The sequence below is a fragment of the Wasmannia auropunctata genome, unplaced genomic scaffold, assembly GCF_000956235.1.
Source record: "Wasmannia auropunctata unplaced genomic scaffold, wasmannia.A_1.0 LD336076.1, whole genome shotgun sequence".
Classification (NCBI taxonomy): domain Eukaryota; kingdom Metazoa; phylum Arthropoda; class Insecta; order Hymenoptera; family Formicidae; genus Wasmannia; species Wasmannia auropunctata.
The window spans coordinates 2,775,957-2,792,715 of NW_012026814.1; the positions used below are offsets into that span (position 1 = coordinate 2,775,957).

General features: G+C 44.5%; 2 protein-coding genes across 2 annotated transcripts in view; one reads left to right on the plus strand and one right to left on the minus strand.

The window, feature by feature from the left end:
- LOC105449286 (protein pygopus) overlaps positions 1 to 16,759 on the minus strand; it is an 87,709-nt gene that overhangs the window by 19,360 nt on the left and 51,590 nt on the right. The window lies entirely within an intron of this gene.
- Positions 393 to 8,509, plus strand: LOC105449285 (putative odorant-binding protein A10). The gene is made up of 3 exons (XM_011688408.1): positions 393 to 739; positions 7,065 to 7,269; positions 8,040 to 8,509. The coding sequence occupies exons 1-3, from the start codon at positions 722 to 724 to the stop codon at positions 8,183 to 8,185; spliced, it is 369 nt and encodes a 122-aa protein (XP_011686710.1). The 5' UTR covers positions 393 to 721; the 3' UTR covers positions 8,186 to 8,509.

The window sequence follows — 16,759 nt, forward strand, 5'->3', positions numbered from 1 at the left end:
ATTATTTTCAGCGAGGATTTTATAATTTCAGAATGATAAATCTCTATAATTCTCTCTCTCTTTTTTTTTCTTTCTCTCTGTAAGTTAGTCTGTCCGAGAGAGTTCGCGAGAATGTCTAATAGCTCAGTTCCTTTCTTCCTCATTTCTTCATCTTCCGCGAAGTAAACGGTGGCCCGACGAAAGTCGCATAAAATAAAATATAGCAGCATCCGGTCGTATATTCCGTCGTGCATGTATTCATCGAAGGCGGGAAAAAAATGTGGCACCTCTCGCTCGCGTACGTCACGTACCTTTCCCCTTCCAGCCGACGGTACTCGGCAGCCGGAGAGTAGGCACCTCTTCGGAATGCCGGTATATATCACGTTGTCGTACGCCGCGAACACTTTAGTGTTTATCGGGAGGAAAGGGGAGGAAAGGCCCCCGTATACAGGCGAGGTATACGTGCCTCTCTTGGATCTTTTGAATCAGTGTGCCGCGCGATTTCACGGTGAGAGGACCGTGGCCAAGAAGGAGCACACGAGAGAACACACGGAGTCTTCCTCGCAGCAGGTCGCCCCGCTGCACGCACGCACGCATACACACGACATCCATCGTCGCCGCGATCGACTCCCTTTCCTAGGTCGTCGATCGATACCCTCCCCTCCCCCCGCGCGTCTCACTCTTTCGCCCGCGTCCGAGATCAAACGTTGCGATCTTGAACAACCGGCCCCGAGGTTTCGGCATGGCTATGGCAATCAAGGTGAGTGACGAACGTGCGCAACAGGTTGATGCACTCTCTCTCGCGCGCGCGGTACGCACACCCTACATGTATATACATATACAAACATATATATGTATATATATGTATACATACACGGCTGGTGATTTAAAGTTTCGGGGGAGAGAACACTCTCCGGGGAGAGCGACTCGCCCTCGCGCGCACGCGAACCCGGGCGTTTAGGGGTGAGCGCGGTTCATGTGTTTTGGTATGCGCGCGAGGAAAATTCTCGCCCCGGCACTCGGCAGAACCCCCGGCAGCGCCCCTCCGAGAAGCTTATTCATCGGACGTTCGGGATACGGCACGAGCTACTTAGGATCCTCCTCGCGAACTCTCGCTCGGTGTCGTACATTTACGACAGGAGTATTCGAGGATAGGGGAGGAGGGTCTACCGTCGCTTCCGGACGATTTATTTTTATTGTAATGCATTTTACCTCGCAACGAAGGGCTACTCGGAGACGAATAAATTCACGTCAAAAAATGCGCCGCTTTGCATAATTGTATATTTGCTCGGAATGTCTCGGAAACTGCGCGGCCCACCCACAAAGCATATCTGCGACGCCAGGAAAAAAGTCAAGTCCAGAATTATTGGTCGCAATATATTTATTTGTTGAAAAAGAGACAGGCTTTATAAATTACAGAAAAGGAGAACGTGGTGCCGTGTGATTAAAGTTTCGTAAATATTGTATGAAAAACAATATGGTAATGAAGAGAAGTAAACATCAAAATAATGAGGTAACACAAATCGCGTAATATTAATAATAATGATTTGTTTCATCCTATATGTGCGGTAATGTTTGGCGCGCATTTTCGCGAATCTTGCTTTTTCCGAAACAAAAGAGCAGAACAAATTTTTGGCCGCAATTCTCTACTACAGATATTCTATTTAGACGAGGCAAATATTGGAAGCCGATAAAGATGTATTTTACACGCTACATTGACGAGTTTGGAATGAAATAATGTTTGCTAGACATGTATGCAAAGGCTCGGATTAATGCACCATTAGATTAAACCAATAATGTTCCATTGTTACGTGCCTTTGTACGGCTAAACGATCGTACGATGCAAAATAATTGCATCTTGCGCGGGAAAATACTGTAACGCGCGTTTTAAAATTGCTTTGTTTTACAGAGCGTAGCACGGTTGTTCGTGCTACTCGTACACGTCGCGCCGGCAACACGAAAATGCATAAAATAACAGAAACAAAAATCGAAATGTCGTATTAAAACCTTTCTACGGTTAATGAGACAGACGCATGTAATTATGTATTCTTCTCGACTTGCTAAAATATGACGGAGTATTGACTCTCGTCGAAATTAGATCGTCATCATTCTTGCGTGTCTCTCGATTTAAAATGGTGTGCCAATAATTCTGAAAATTTTTTAAATTAATTATATACCTTGTGGTGTCTTGATTGGTTCAATTTTTGCGACTGTGAAAAAGACTGATACCGAGAAAAAGTTAGGGTTGCTAAGCAGAACGTTAATAATGTTATTTTTCATTCTGTACAGGAATATCAATATATTCCTATGTACAAAAATCCATAGTATTTTGAAAATGACTTATGTATGCCTCAACCTTAGTGACGATAGCTGCTATAATATGGATGTTACAACCGTAATGATTATTTCTAGAAATTGTTCCTACAACTATAATTATATACATTATCCTAACTTAAACTAATTGCATTTACAATTTTTATCTGTATTAAAACCATATATTATATAGAAGTAGCTCCTTAGCATTGATAAGACATTTGTAAGAATTTGAAAGTGTATTCGTTGGATATTGATAAAATTCAATTTAGAAAAGTGCACTTCTCAGTCGATTATCACAGTTGATCTTCATTGCCTTCTTACCACTTACTCTAACAGCGAGCTATCTAAGACAAGAGCGTAAATCTTAGGTGATTCGTAACTATAAAATTAACTAGCAGCAAAAGGAAGTAATTTTTACCGTTTTGTAAACGATATTAAAGTGACAGCTATAATAATGTCAATACTTTAAATTCACGTTCTTTTTCAAACACAGAAAATATTGTTGTAATAACCATAACAATTTTTTCCGTGTATAATAAAGTTAAATAAATGAAACATATTTTGTTATATATACATAGTATAAAAAATCATAAAATATATTTTTTTACAATATAAAAGACTGAAAAATTTTGATTATTTTGAGATAAAATATGTTTATCGAATCGCATGAAGACTAAATAATCGACGTATATATAATACGCTCGCAAGAAGTGGCCAGAATCGAATCTTACGAAAAAGAGAAACGGCGATTCCTCCCGTAATAAAATCGAATTATCGAATTTCCGCACGTAGCATCGACGACTGTATGTGCGACGCGATTGGCAACGGCTTATCGACAATGCGATAACATTATAATTCATACGTATCGCAATCGTATACTTATGCAAAAGGTGTCGAAACATCGCCCGACCAGAATTACAATCGCGAAGAAGATTGTTCAACGATTTTGTAATCTTCAGTGCAATCATATCGTGGTTTAAAGACACATTTGAGCGACGAATAAATGGATAAATGTTAAAATGTTTCGATGCGCTAGAACATTATCTTCAAATTTATTTGTAATAAAATATGAAAACCAAAGTAGCAATAATTGCGTTAGTTTTAATTCCTGCATTTCATGAAATTGCGAGATATGTGATATAAATGATGAGTAGAAAATAAATCAGTATTAAATTTGCATAATATTTAATACATTTCTTCATAATTTATTCCAATCTATGAATTGGAGACTTTTTGTTAAAAAAATATATATATGTATTTCGCATTACAAGTAGATTGAAGGATAAGATGTTAATATAAATACACTAATATTTCGTTCGACGATTACGGTTTCGCTCGACAATCATTAATTTACAATCTACTATTAATTTTATCCTCCACAATTCATTCGCCCCGCGCGAATATTGTATACTCGAAAGAGCGCAAGCTGTGTTATTTATCGGTAATATTATTATTTACACCGATATCAAACGAAGAAGACACGGGCGACCGGCGACAATCTCGCCTAGTATATCTCGATTACCGCCAAGCAACAGTAAATTAGTTTGATAACCGTAAATTAACGCGGTGCGCAAATAATGGCGTCGCCGACGTGGGGGGGGGGCGGACGGGGAGCGTCGCTAAATTATTATTTATCGAACGGCGACGCCGATATCGGTCGTATAACTTGCAGGACTGCTTCCGCTGATATATCTCTAGTTACCATTCACCGACGCGGCGACGGGAGTACTCACCATCCGCGGTGTGGACGCGGATTATTAATTTTATTACCGCGCGCGAGTTGCTGCCACCGCCGCCGCCGCCTCCGCCACGCGTGCCCGTGACGACGCGATGCGTAGAGTAAATCATCGTAATCGGCGGGAGAGTGCGGAGCGAAAGTGTCGCGTCGATAACTGCACGTAATTATTGCTGCATACGGGCGTGGGCAATGAACGTAATTAATACTATACCAACATAGCGGTTCCGCGACGCATCCTGTCGTATGCTTACGGCGCATTATCAGCCGTTACATTCAATGCGAGCGTAATTAACGGCCCGTATGCGGATCGCCGTATGTACAACGGCCGGAGAGAGAGAGAGAGAGAGAAAGGAAAGACAGAGAGAGTGAGCGGTATGGCGCGCGGCACTCGTTGTACGAAACATTCCGACGCGCACATAGCGCGCGAGGAGGACCGGTATTAGCACGACGTGCCGGCGGATAAAATCTATATATCGACGCCAATTTGCCATTCAGAACGGGCAATAATTCTTATAATCCACACCGATTTGCGGAAGTAAGCGGTTTTGCGCGAGCGCGCGCCCGCTCCATCGAATCCACAAATCACTCCCCGCGTTATATATATACCCGTATATATATAGATATACGTGGCGCGGGCTCCGTGATTTACGGATTCCGTCGCGATTATTAGGATTCTGCCACAAAAGTCGAAATTCCAGATTCCGCGCCTCCGCCGGGAAATCAGACGGACGGAGGCGGCGGGCGTGCTAAGTGCGACTTGAAATGCGAAACGTAATTACGCCGTGATTAAGCCGCATTTGGAACGTGAGACTTGGTGCTACATGAGACATGCAACATTTTTAATAAATGTAAAATTTCACGATTAACTTTAACGACCAATTATCCCGTGAAAATTTTCAATTGAAACAAAACTGAGGAATTTTATACGGTGTGTGAGTTCTTATTGAATTACTCGAGTTAGTCACCATGAAGATTATCGCGATCGGCAACGAGATAATTTGGTATATTCGTCTCGAGTATATTTTCCAGAGTACCTATAGCTTTGTAACGAAGAAAAAGCATAAAAAAAATTCACCGTAAACCCGACTATACGCGCGTACGCAAAAAACCGCGCAGGCAAGAAGGAAAATCGACGATCGTAGAGCCCGAGGATATTCGAAATCCAGGCCGGAGAAAGCAGTGAAAGGGCGGCGGGATTAAAAATTCAAATTATAACGCCGCGCGTAGTGGAGGAACGGAAAAAAAAAACGAAGGATAAAACAAAAGTGTACTTACGCGGCGAAATCATACGTTTCTCGATCACGGGCGCGGATAGCTCGGGCTTCCAAACGGGTTTACTCGCGAAGCGATATGCAAAAGAGGGGCCTCGATCAACGCGAATACGTTAACACAAAGGATGTCAAAGGAATCCAATAAACAGCGCGCGAAGGAATTCGATTGCCTACGGGTTCAGGTATATTACGGGCTCGTAATAATCTAGAAATACGCTCCTACGTCGAAGCTATCGTGTCGGATAATCAACGCGTCTCCATAAACTCATTCGATTAACGGCTGCGCGAAGCAACGTGATGAATACAGCATATGCACACAGACACACGTATGCATACACTGTACTTTTTCGATTGGCGCACAAATCCAAAAGAGTCAATTGACCCATATCCTATTTCGAGGTATAAAAACTATCACCATCGGCGGGACCGTCATCGAGCAGCGGTGTGTCGATCACTTTCATATACGTACAGCTCAAAACAGGATATCACATTTTTCAGATGCCCGTATGTCACGTAGTGCATATTTGATATTTTGAAAATTTTATAAGTGGTTATCCTGTATTCAGCGTCGGCTCTTCATATCCAGTAAATAACTTCTAAAATAAATATGTGGTTTATATAAAGTACTTAAGTAGTTTTTAGCCGTACGTATTTGCGCGGTCGCGAGTCCAGGGAATTCCCCTTAATCCGAGCGAGTGCGGAATAATTGTATCATTCCGCGAGATAACGCAAATACCTACGAAATTAGCGGACACTCGTTAGCGCGACCGCTGAATCTTTCAAGAAGCATTCTTAATGAGAGAGAGAGAGAGAGAGAGAGAGAGAGAGAGAGAGAAAGAGAGAGATCGCGGCGAACGTGTTGCGGTACCAAGCGCGATACCGAGCGCGCGAGGAGAAAATTCACCTTCCGAATTAGAATGAGTGAGTTTATGAAAAAAAGAAGAATCGTCGTGGCGACAAGGAGGTAATTTAAAAGCGGCGACCTTAGTTAAGCCCGGACGACGACGACGACGACGACGACAACGACGACGACGACGATGACGACGACGATGCGCGACGCGACGCGATGCGACGCGACGCAACGCGAGTGGAGAGAGAAGAACGAGCAAACAGAGATTGGAAGCTACTCGCATACCCGCCGTCGTATAGCAGTGGTACGACGGTGGGTTGCTGCTTGTTTAGCCGTGTTAGCTTTGGCGTGCGCGCCGCCTCGCCTGCAGGGCCAGCCCTACCTTATCCGCTTTCGTTACCGCATGACAGACGTGCTTCCGCCCTTATTGTCGGACGGCCGCGCAGCTAATTTCGCCCCGTGCAGGGTGTATCTACGCGCGCACGCGCCCGCGCGCCCCGAAGCTCCCTGTGTATCCCGGTGTCCCTCCAAAGCTGGAACCCGTTTACCATAATACTTGCAGATGGTGTAATCACGTTAAGCACCGTCGTCGGGATATCGCCCGCCGCTGCGCCGGAGTTAATAATAAGTTTAACGTTGCGCCGCGCGCGGCTCGCCGCAACTCCGCGCCGCGCCGCGTATAAAACAAACTCTCTCTTTTTTACACCCCGCGGTGTTTCGCCGTTACGGTGGAAATCCGACGGGGCAATAAAGTCGCGGGACTATCCCGGACTGTCGTGAAACATGTTGGAAAAATCTGGGAAACGTGCCGGCGTTCGTTTAGCCACCGGTACCAAGGTTCGGTAACAATAATCGACGCCACTGTTGTGAGCCACGTATTTGCATACACGTGTATATAATTATGTTGCAGATCCTCGTCCTGGTCTGCGCCCTGCTCGCCGCAGCGATGGCCGCCGAGTCGCCCGCGCCGGACGGCGAGGTGCAGCAAACCGGCAGATCGCGGGTCTCCGACGAACAACTGAATATGGCCCTGAGCGACAAACGCTACTTGAACAGACAGCTTAAGTGCGCCCTGGGAGAGGCGCCGTGCGACCCCGTCGGACGTCGTCTGAAAAGTACGAACTAGATCGTCCCATCTCGCGCCTCACGATTATCCCCCGAACGAGAATAAAATTCCAATTCCTCTTTGATATCGCGACCCTGACGCCGAAAAAAAAAGACAATCGACTTTTACGGTACTTTGCGAGAAAGAGCCCAGGGGGATACGTTTCTCGGTGTTTTCAGAGTAAATTTGCGATATTTATCGTATCGGAATTGTACAAGACAAAGTTTACGGCTGGTGTAATTTCCATGTAATTTCGGCGAGTTCAATTTCCACTCTGAGAGATACGGCGAACAAGAACGTCACGCTAATTGTCGCGTCTCCGTCGTCGCAGAGTAAACATAGGGGTCGAACGTTTTCGTATAACGTCTGTGTGTAAGTGGAAACCTGAGCCCGGGCGGTGATCGCGCCAGTCTCAATCCTTTATCGAAAGAGCTAAATATTGAGCACAACCACTCACCGTTCAAACTTGCATCGCACACACACGGGACGCTTTATTCGCCGTCGAGGCGGACCCTCCCCATTTTTCCGTCCTTATTTTTCGAGCAGCGCGCACAGCGACGCTCGCCTCATAAAAGGTTAAAATTAGCATCAGGGATTCCGGGACAGACTGTATACACTCGCGGAAATGTTAAACATCAAATACCATTATATCTTGCGATAATATTGTGCACACACACATGAATCTCAAGAGGCGAGCCCAGTGTGCACATAAGCTTACGTACCACTATAAAACTCGACCCGAAAATTTCTGTTGAAATCCTACGTCGTTATTTTATCCAGGTTTAGTGCCGCTGGTTCTGAGAGGCTCCTGCCCGCAATGCACCCCCGAGGAGACACGTCAGATCAAGAAGGTCCTTTCTCACATTCAGCGATCCTTCCCGAAGGAGTGGAACAGGATAGTGCAACAATACGCCGGAGTTCCATAAACGAGATATGATATAAGCGCGCCGGCCACGACGAGGCTGGATGTACAGAATATAGTAACAAAGGCTACAACAATGGATCATCCACGGGGAAACACATCCACGTCCGATCGCATTCGTTTATTTAATAATATTGTTAATGATAGCACGAGGGAGAAGCGTAGCTCAGCCGAGAGGTATATTTAGAATTTTGAGGCACATACGTATAGAAACATTCAGTTTTAACGAAGATTTTATCCTGTATTACGTATCTACATATTGTTTATAAAATGCTGTACATGTATAAAATTCTATTCGCACGTTCGATATATTTCATTTTAATAAAGTTACTGTTTTGTCGTTTTTAATTTAAACTCGCGCGTATCTTTACTCGCGGCGAAGCGTGTCGCCCGTCGTTTCATTAAAACACAGCGCGTCTCGCCACTGCCACGTCCCATCTTTTGCCTCTTTATTTCGCGGTATTTCAAGCTTCACCTTCTGTCCCGGGTCGCACGAAGCGCGACGTGCCGGCGACGACACGACGCACGTTTACACGCGTTCGTTACACTAAAGCGTGATTCGCATTCGCGATGTATAATAGCGATTAGGGATATTGGCATTAACCCGGCGCCGCGCGTGATCCATGAGAATGGGTCGCGCTACACGCGTTGTTATTAGGGCTTATAAGTATTCCGGGTCTTCGCAAGGACCTCCCCCCCCCGCTCCATTGGATGTTTGACCAGGTTTATCGAGTATTAATGACGATCAACAAGTTGCTAATTTATTTGGCACATAATTAACACTATATCTCCGCTGCCTGCTATTCAGCCGCCGTGATTGCGCCCTGATTCGGATTTCGCTTACCCTTGCTGTGAATATTAATTCTACTGTGTCTCGGTGTCAAAGCCCTTGTGTGCATGCTAATTTAAGTTCGCCTTGTACGCCAGTGCCTGGCTGTGAAAAGGGGCTGACTAATTAAACTTTGTAAACACCGATAAAAGTAGTGCGAGTATAGCGGCGGCAATAATATCGTCGCCTAGACGTACGAAAAGACGCGTCTCATTATTTGCTGCATCGCGGGAGAACTATTTGAGGAAACCTCAAGGAACCCTTTTAGCCATTAGTACGCCGGCAAATCGGGACACGTCCACTTAATCAATTTGCAATAATTTCAGCATGGAATGAGTCTATCTTGATCTATTTTTAGACATGCCATTTCGGAGCACGCAGAAGAAATAAAACGTTCAAACCCTTAGATTATCAAGTACGTTACATTCGCAATATAAAAGTCGACACGGTCGTTCGCGCAGTTGATACGGGCAGACTATTATCAGATATCCAGAAACGTTACTTTACGATACGTAAATATCCGATTGGTTGCCAATATTTTCAGCCGACGATTTCTCGACGAGAACGACTATTCAGTTTTTTTGAACAATTGAAACCCGTCTCTCGGTCTCTCGTCCCTTGCAAAAATCGTGGCGAAGGACGTGAGCGTGATGTGCACAATTGCGCGTTGTCCTAAAGCGGCAGACAAATTTATTGCGTCACCTCGCAAGTTGCGAATCCTTCAACGACACTCGCACGTCGTCGCGTCTGACTATTTATCGACCACGTGTACCCAGCCGTTCAAACTGGTTTTCGATGATGCTTCCCCGAGAGAAGCGGAGATCTCGACAATTCAGGAAATCCGATTTGCCACTCCGTCTATCCTCGCAAAATTCAAAATTGAAGTCTACGTAGAAATAGGCGAAGAAAGACGCTGACAATTCCCGCATGTACGACGTTCCCGTGTACAGTGTGCCTCCAAAACGCTTGGACAAACTTTGTAAATGTAATCTTCAAACAATTTGTCGCTTATTTTGCCCTTATCAAAAATACCAATGTGTTTGGAGTGGTTGAAAACGGTTAGGTTTGAAAAATGAAAAGTTTGTCGTGACGCTAGATTTCAATGATGGACGTGTATAACTGTATCGAAATCCTATATCCAATTTCGAGTTTATTTTAACAGAATTCATGTCAAATATTAAGTGCGATTGGCAACTCAGTTTGCCAGAGTATTTAATATTTAAAGTTAATAAAGTGAAATGATAGCCCAAATCAAATTTCCGCCCAGGAAAAATCGGCGCCAACTTGATCAAGGGAGGAACATCGAGCAAAGCTCGCGCGCGCCCGAGTATTTCAGCAACATCCTGTATAAAGTGCGGAACGCGAGACAAGATTCGACTCACGTAATGCTTGTGCATTTTGCATCAGTGCGACGCGATACAATTTAAACAGTCTCGTCTCGCGAGCTGCAGTATGAAGCTGGGCGCACCGATTAAAATCGACCTCAGAGAGGTCGCATCGATACGATCACAGTCACGGATCAAAGTTCCCTTCCCCCCCCCCCCTCGATCAATAGATATTTAATCGCTGGATAATTAATCCCCCTCGGTCGACCGGTGATTTCTCCTTATACACGGGGCCCCGGAATGTCGGTCTCGCCGACGACAAGAAGTCGAAGTTACCTCCGCCCCCTTGGCAAACATTTGTTCTTCTTGATTGATACGTGATAATACACTTTCATTCGGGAGGGACAAATATTGAATCCCGTCGAAGAAACGCGGCCCGGGAGACAGTGTATTTGCGCACCTCGTGTACGTGTCTCGCTCGATGATATTGTACATACGTGTGTTTTATGTATTTGCACAATCCTCTACAATTTCATTGCTCATCCGCGATCGAGATGTATTTATATCCGGAAGCTTAAAAATTTTCCAACTCCGCTGAGGGCCGAAAAGAAAGGCGGGTCGGAAAAATCGCTCGTTACACCCGAACGCGGCGAGCCGTAAATAAAAGAAAAAGAAAAAGAAGACACATCCGACGTACTTTAATTACTTTTAATTGCTCTGAACAAGTGCAACAATACACGCGTTCCTAATTAAAATTAAATCGGGTGGATACTGCTGCAGCAGTGAAAATCGCTCGACTCGGATTCGACGGAACTCGATTAATTCGAGTGCTCGGGCTCCACTCGATTAGCGAAAATAAAATAAATAACGACGTGATCGATAGGAAAAATTTTTCGTAGTTCTCCTAATTGTTAATTAGCAGCACAATTATTACCGTACGATACAATTCGTGCATAGCCACGCGCGCAAATATCGCGGTAATTTTGTCACATCTTGCCTCGTTTCCTCTTGACACACATGGCGAACTAAGGGCAATATGTAACCCCCGACGGTGAGCCACGCCAGTGCGCCGCACAAGCGATTTTCCGAAACGACGGTATCACGGCCTCGGGAAAGCGGCGTTATATAGCCATAAGATTATTCCGGCGTCGGGCAGATTCCCGTGGTCGTTCGATCGCGGGACCGCCGCCTTATAATTCGTTATACGAGCGTGGTAAAACGGCTATACCCTCTCGCCGGCTCCTATACCGCCGTCCTTCTCGCGACCGCCGTAACCACCACCGCCGCCGCCACCGCCGTCGTCATCGTCGTCGTCGCCGCCGCCGCAAATCCACGACGTCGTTAAAACGACCAGCCTTCAACGTCGCCTGAAAGTTCCCTCGGCGCGCTGCTCATCCTGGGGGATCATCATTTCCACCCTTTATCGACCGCCGTACAAAAGGCAACTCGTTTTGCCCGATGGAAAACAGATAAAAAGGTCCCTCTCTCTTTTATATATATAGATATATAGATATATATATACTATACTCATCGAAGGGGAGTGCGCGCCTCGCCTACGTACGAAGTGCTGAGAGAGTCTACCGAGAGAGCTTGAAGAGAGTGGGGAAAAAAACTTCCGAAGGAAAGTTTTCAACGAGAAGGAGACTTCGTTGAACGGTACGAAGAGCCGGGCGAGAGTGATTTCTTTGGTTCGCCGCTCGAACTTCGCATTTTTGCAGCAGTCGCCCCCGCGCGTCGAGATTCTCGCGGTGTTCAAGTGCGCGATTAATATTTTAATGCGGCTCCTCTCCTCGCCGAGGCAGAAATTGCTACCCCGCTTAAGGGAATTATCCGTGAAACGTTTACCTTATTTCGCTTATTTCGCTTCACGCGTTCGCTCTCCGCCCGGACGTTAAGTATCTTGACATTCAAACAAAGTCTTGAAATTAAATTTCCAGTCAAGCAACGCCCGATTAAAATTTACGAGAAATATTGCGAAAAACGAATGGGTTTTTTTTTAGTTCTCCGTTTTTTACATCCTCCAAATTAAATTCAGTTCAAACGTTTACTAATTATCGATGTTAATTAACACGTAGTTGTTGCTGTTGAAGTAAACTTCTACTTCCTAGTGATCTTTTTGTCTCGCTCGCTCTCTCTCTCTCTCTCTCTCTCTCTCTCTGCCAAGTAGAACTAATCCCGTCCTTTCAAAAGCCGCTTCCTAAAGAGGCGCGAGATTGACTGTTGGTTCTCCCGCGGGCTCGCGGGGCATTTAGCGTGCGAGAGACACAAGAGCGGCGCCATCGCTTTAATTACGTTTGAGAGCACAACGGGGCGACCGGCGACGCGACGCGACGCGAAAACGCGAAACGGGATTACGGTACGCGACGTTAACGGCGCTTAAACACACGAGAGGAATCTCCGGCCGGTGCTCTCGCGCCTGTGCATCCAATACGCCGCGCCGCCGGCAATTCTTGGCGTGGCACAATGCATGAATGTGAGAGCCGCGCGCGAGACTCGTGAATGACCCGGACTCGAGAGGGACCTCTCTCGCTCCCCTGCCTCTCGACACATGCACGCACACGATGCATTCCTCTCTCGCATGCACCGCGCGCGAACTGTACTGCCGCGCCGGTCTCCGCATAGATGTTCCCGTGCGGCCCGTGCCGACACGTGGCGGCGGAGAGAGAGAGAGAGAGAGAGAGAAAGCCCGAGAACCCAACGACGGGACGAGAAGGGGCGACGAGAGAGAAACGAGCGAGGAATTGCTGTGGCTCGAAAAGGCTTTAATGAAAGTTGCCTGTTGCTTGCACAAATCGCCACGTCAACGGAGAAAATCTCTATCCCACCGTCCCGGCCTATCCCTTCCCCCCTTGTTCTCTTTTCCGAGACGTACATACGCTCTTTCATGTGGCGGACTGGTGCTAATGGTCCTGCGAGTTTATCTGCTCTTATTAGAGGTGAAGAGTTCACCGTAAAAAAAGGCGTATGATTAATGGTGGCATGCGAGAAACAGGCATAAAAATTTAACTCCTCCATTGTTGAAAGAAACGCCGCGCAAAACGCGTATATAAATGAAATCTAAAAACATAATTCGAGGATAAAAGAAAGAATAGCTGCTTTCCTGTATGATTAATGCTCCCGTATGGCGTTTTCTTTTTTCTTTTTCGTGTGGAACTCGCAATTATGAATATCTCGTCTATGAGCTGAAACGTGCCATCGAGCGTCCTCGTCTCGGACTGCGACAAAAACTGAATTGCCAGCACGCGCGTTTTTGCGATTCGATTTCGAACAGCATTGCACGCACTATCAATCAAATACATATTAATTAAGAGGACGTGGAGAAGTCACGGTGGCAAGCGCGCGCGGTGGCTGCGCGCGTGTGAAATGTGATATTCGGTGACAATCTCGCGGTAATGGCAATTAAACGTCGGAATTATTCCGCTTTTTTTGATGCTGCCGTCAAAAAGTGATGCATAATTCAATGATCCCGGCGGGCGTTCCCCGATAGGTTCCACTTATCCAAACGAATGCTTTAGTCGATTATAACGATAATAGAATGCTCAATTTTTCAGTGTGAGTCTATTAGCCGCGGCAGTGTTTTACGTCGCAATTTTTCAAAAGCGACGTAATTTTTTAACCGATAAAAAATAAAAATGCGGCAGTTATATCTCTACTATATCAGTCGTTTCTTCGTCGGTATCACTGGTATCGCTGTATTTATTACCGTCGTCACTCTTTTGCACACACGTTCACCGTATTGTACTTAAACTTCCCTTCGCATAATACAGCCAATATAACCCAGATTTTTAACAGTCGTCCCCGACAAGAGAGATACGCGACGAGTGAAAAATCAACCGTAAAGCGGGTACGCGTTTGTATATAAAGGGACGCGATATATTCGATTTAAGAGCAACCCGGGGACGCGTAAATCTCGTAATGCTTTACGAATTCTTTCTTCGACGAGACGCTTGATGTTAAGCAATGGTACACTGTGGGGCAACTTCGGCACGCGGCGGTACTTCCTACGTGACTATCGTTTAAGCCAGTTTCTCAAAGCGGGATATCCGTACTTCGAGTTCCCCGACAGCACTAGCCGGGATTTAATGGACTTCCGGAAGTGGGTCATACTTCTAAATAATGCAGTAAACAGAAAGGTGGCTTTGTAGGTACAGCGAATCGCGTCGATAAAAAGCATCGATATACGCCCGCAAATCTCGCGTAACCTCGTGTACGACATGGACCACACGTAACAGCGCGCAAGTAAATGCCGTTATTAATGAATAATTATTCCTCGTAATAATCCTCCCCCCTCCCGCTCGTGAATTAAAACTGGACTATCTCTCGCACTGGAACAAATACGTATTTCCCTACAATACAGGCATAATACTTTATTCAATTTCATTTATATACGCATTTTTGCGCTTCATTTAATTACGATGGAAATTAACCAGCTTGCGGAAAACACAGAATCGGACGGAGAAATCATTTAATATTATTTAACTTTCAAATCTGCCAATTTAGTTGATATAATTAACTAAAATCATACCTCTGATTCGATCAATATGATTAACACACGACCGTTTAGCTGTTAATCGAGTTTACATGCACAAAATCAGAATTTCGAATTTGAATATATACGTATAAATAAAGGAAGAATCATGCAAATATCTCTGATGTAAACTCTGTGCAATGTAATTTGTGATTAACAATCTTTGCGCAATCAAGAGTTTACGGAAGACTATTGAACTATCGTGATAAAAAAAAACAATTTTTTTATCGTCTGGTACTCTTAAAAAAATTATTTTATCTGTACGAAATAGGATAATGGCTCAACACAATGGGATCAATTGATACATAATTAAAATATTATACTAAAAGTTAATTAATAGATAATTAATGTAATAACGTATCCAGAATTATATTATCACAGAGAGATTAATAAGATAATTAATTGCGCTACTGCATACGCTTTTAAAACATGTCCATGCAATTAATGTGAGTGGCAAGATAATTGTTACGACTTCTGTAATCTTCTCTGTAATCGAATTATCGGACGATAGCCAGTGCGGCGAGAGATTGAAATAATAATTGAAATAATGCAATATTTTCCGTATTATTACAATAGAATCAAAGCAGCAATTAAAATACCAATTTTTTAAACGTACAAAGGAAAACAACTGATCGATTTTTGTGTTATTCAGAAAAAATACATGTAAAAGGAATATTAAATATATACAAAAAATTTACGCATCAAATGAAATTATTGATGACACGTAAATAAAACATTTTTCTTTTTAATATAAAAAATAATATAATTTTTTTTATAATATCGATCAATTCGTAAAAATAATATCTGAATAAAATCAATATCTGAATTTCTACGTATTTTTAATTATTCGCAAATTGCAGCGAATGCCTGTTTCCCATGTGTAGGTGCAATATTTGCAAATTATGAATTTAGGTTTTGCATGCTTTGTATGCAAAACCAAGCGACACTGCATCGATGCTTGGTTCTGCATAGCAACGAAAAGTCCGAAGAAAGAGAACAAAAGCGACGTGCAAGCGGTGTACTCTGCTGGTGTACTCCGAAGAAAAAGGGAAAAAGGGGGGAAAATGAATAAAAATAAAACCGACGAGGTCGCATGCGAGCGCGGTCGAATATTTATCGATGTCGGTACATAGAGAGAGTAATATGGAAATCGCCGGATTTACCACTTACTCGGATACACGTGCACACGGACGCGTGTGCGCCGAGAAACGAACACGGTCCCAATTTTGTTCCGCATCGCGCTCGTCGGTCGACCATCCGCTCACAAAATCCGCATACACGGGAATATAACACGACGCGGTACTTATTTAGACGAGGGCTCTGAAAGTTGCGATTAAATTAAGGGAAAAACTACTGATACGGACAATCGTTCGTTGAAAATATTGAACATTCCTCATTTTTATCTTCTTATATAATTTATCTCCCGTTTCTTGACTTATTATATTTTTTAACATCGAACGTGAGGAGTCAAAGTCAAGTATGATGGTTCAAAAATCTTAGAATTTTTGTCCCTCGTTCATGCAACTCTTTTTCTTTTTTGATGCTGCATATTCATTTGTGAAGTATGTGTAAATAAAGTATTAATAATCTTGTATATATGTATATATATATATCTGTCATATCTCTTCGCTCTGTCACATCCCTTCATCTCTAACACGAGCTTGCATATGCGAGAGGCGCTAACGTCGAAATTTCGCGACGACATTCGGGATTTGATGGACTTGCGGGAAACATAGGGAGGGGGGAGGGGGGGGGAGGTCGCGCCTCTCGATAATACACGATAAACACAAAGGGGACAAGGGCCCGGCGCCATCCCCTGTGTGCACGCGACGCGCCGCTTATGTGCATCTAACACATTCTTTAGCGCGGTGAGCGCGGCTATGCGCGGTCTCACCC

Coding starts and splice junctions, on each gene's coding strand:
- LOC105449285 (XM_011688408.1), top strand. Junction 7,270..8,039: donor CGTCGGACGTCGTCTGAAAA/GTACGAACTAGA, acceptor TATTTTATCCAG/GTTTAGTGCCGCTGGTTCTG.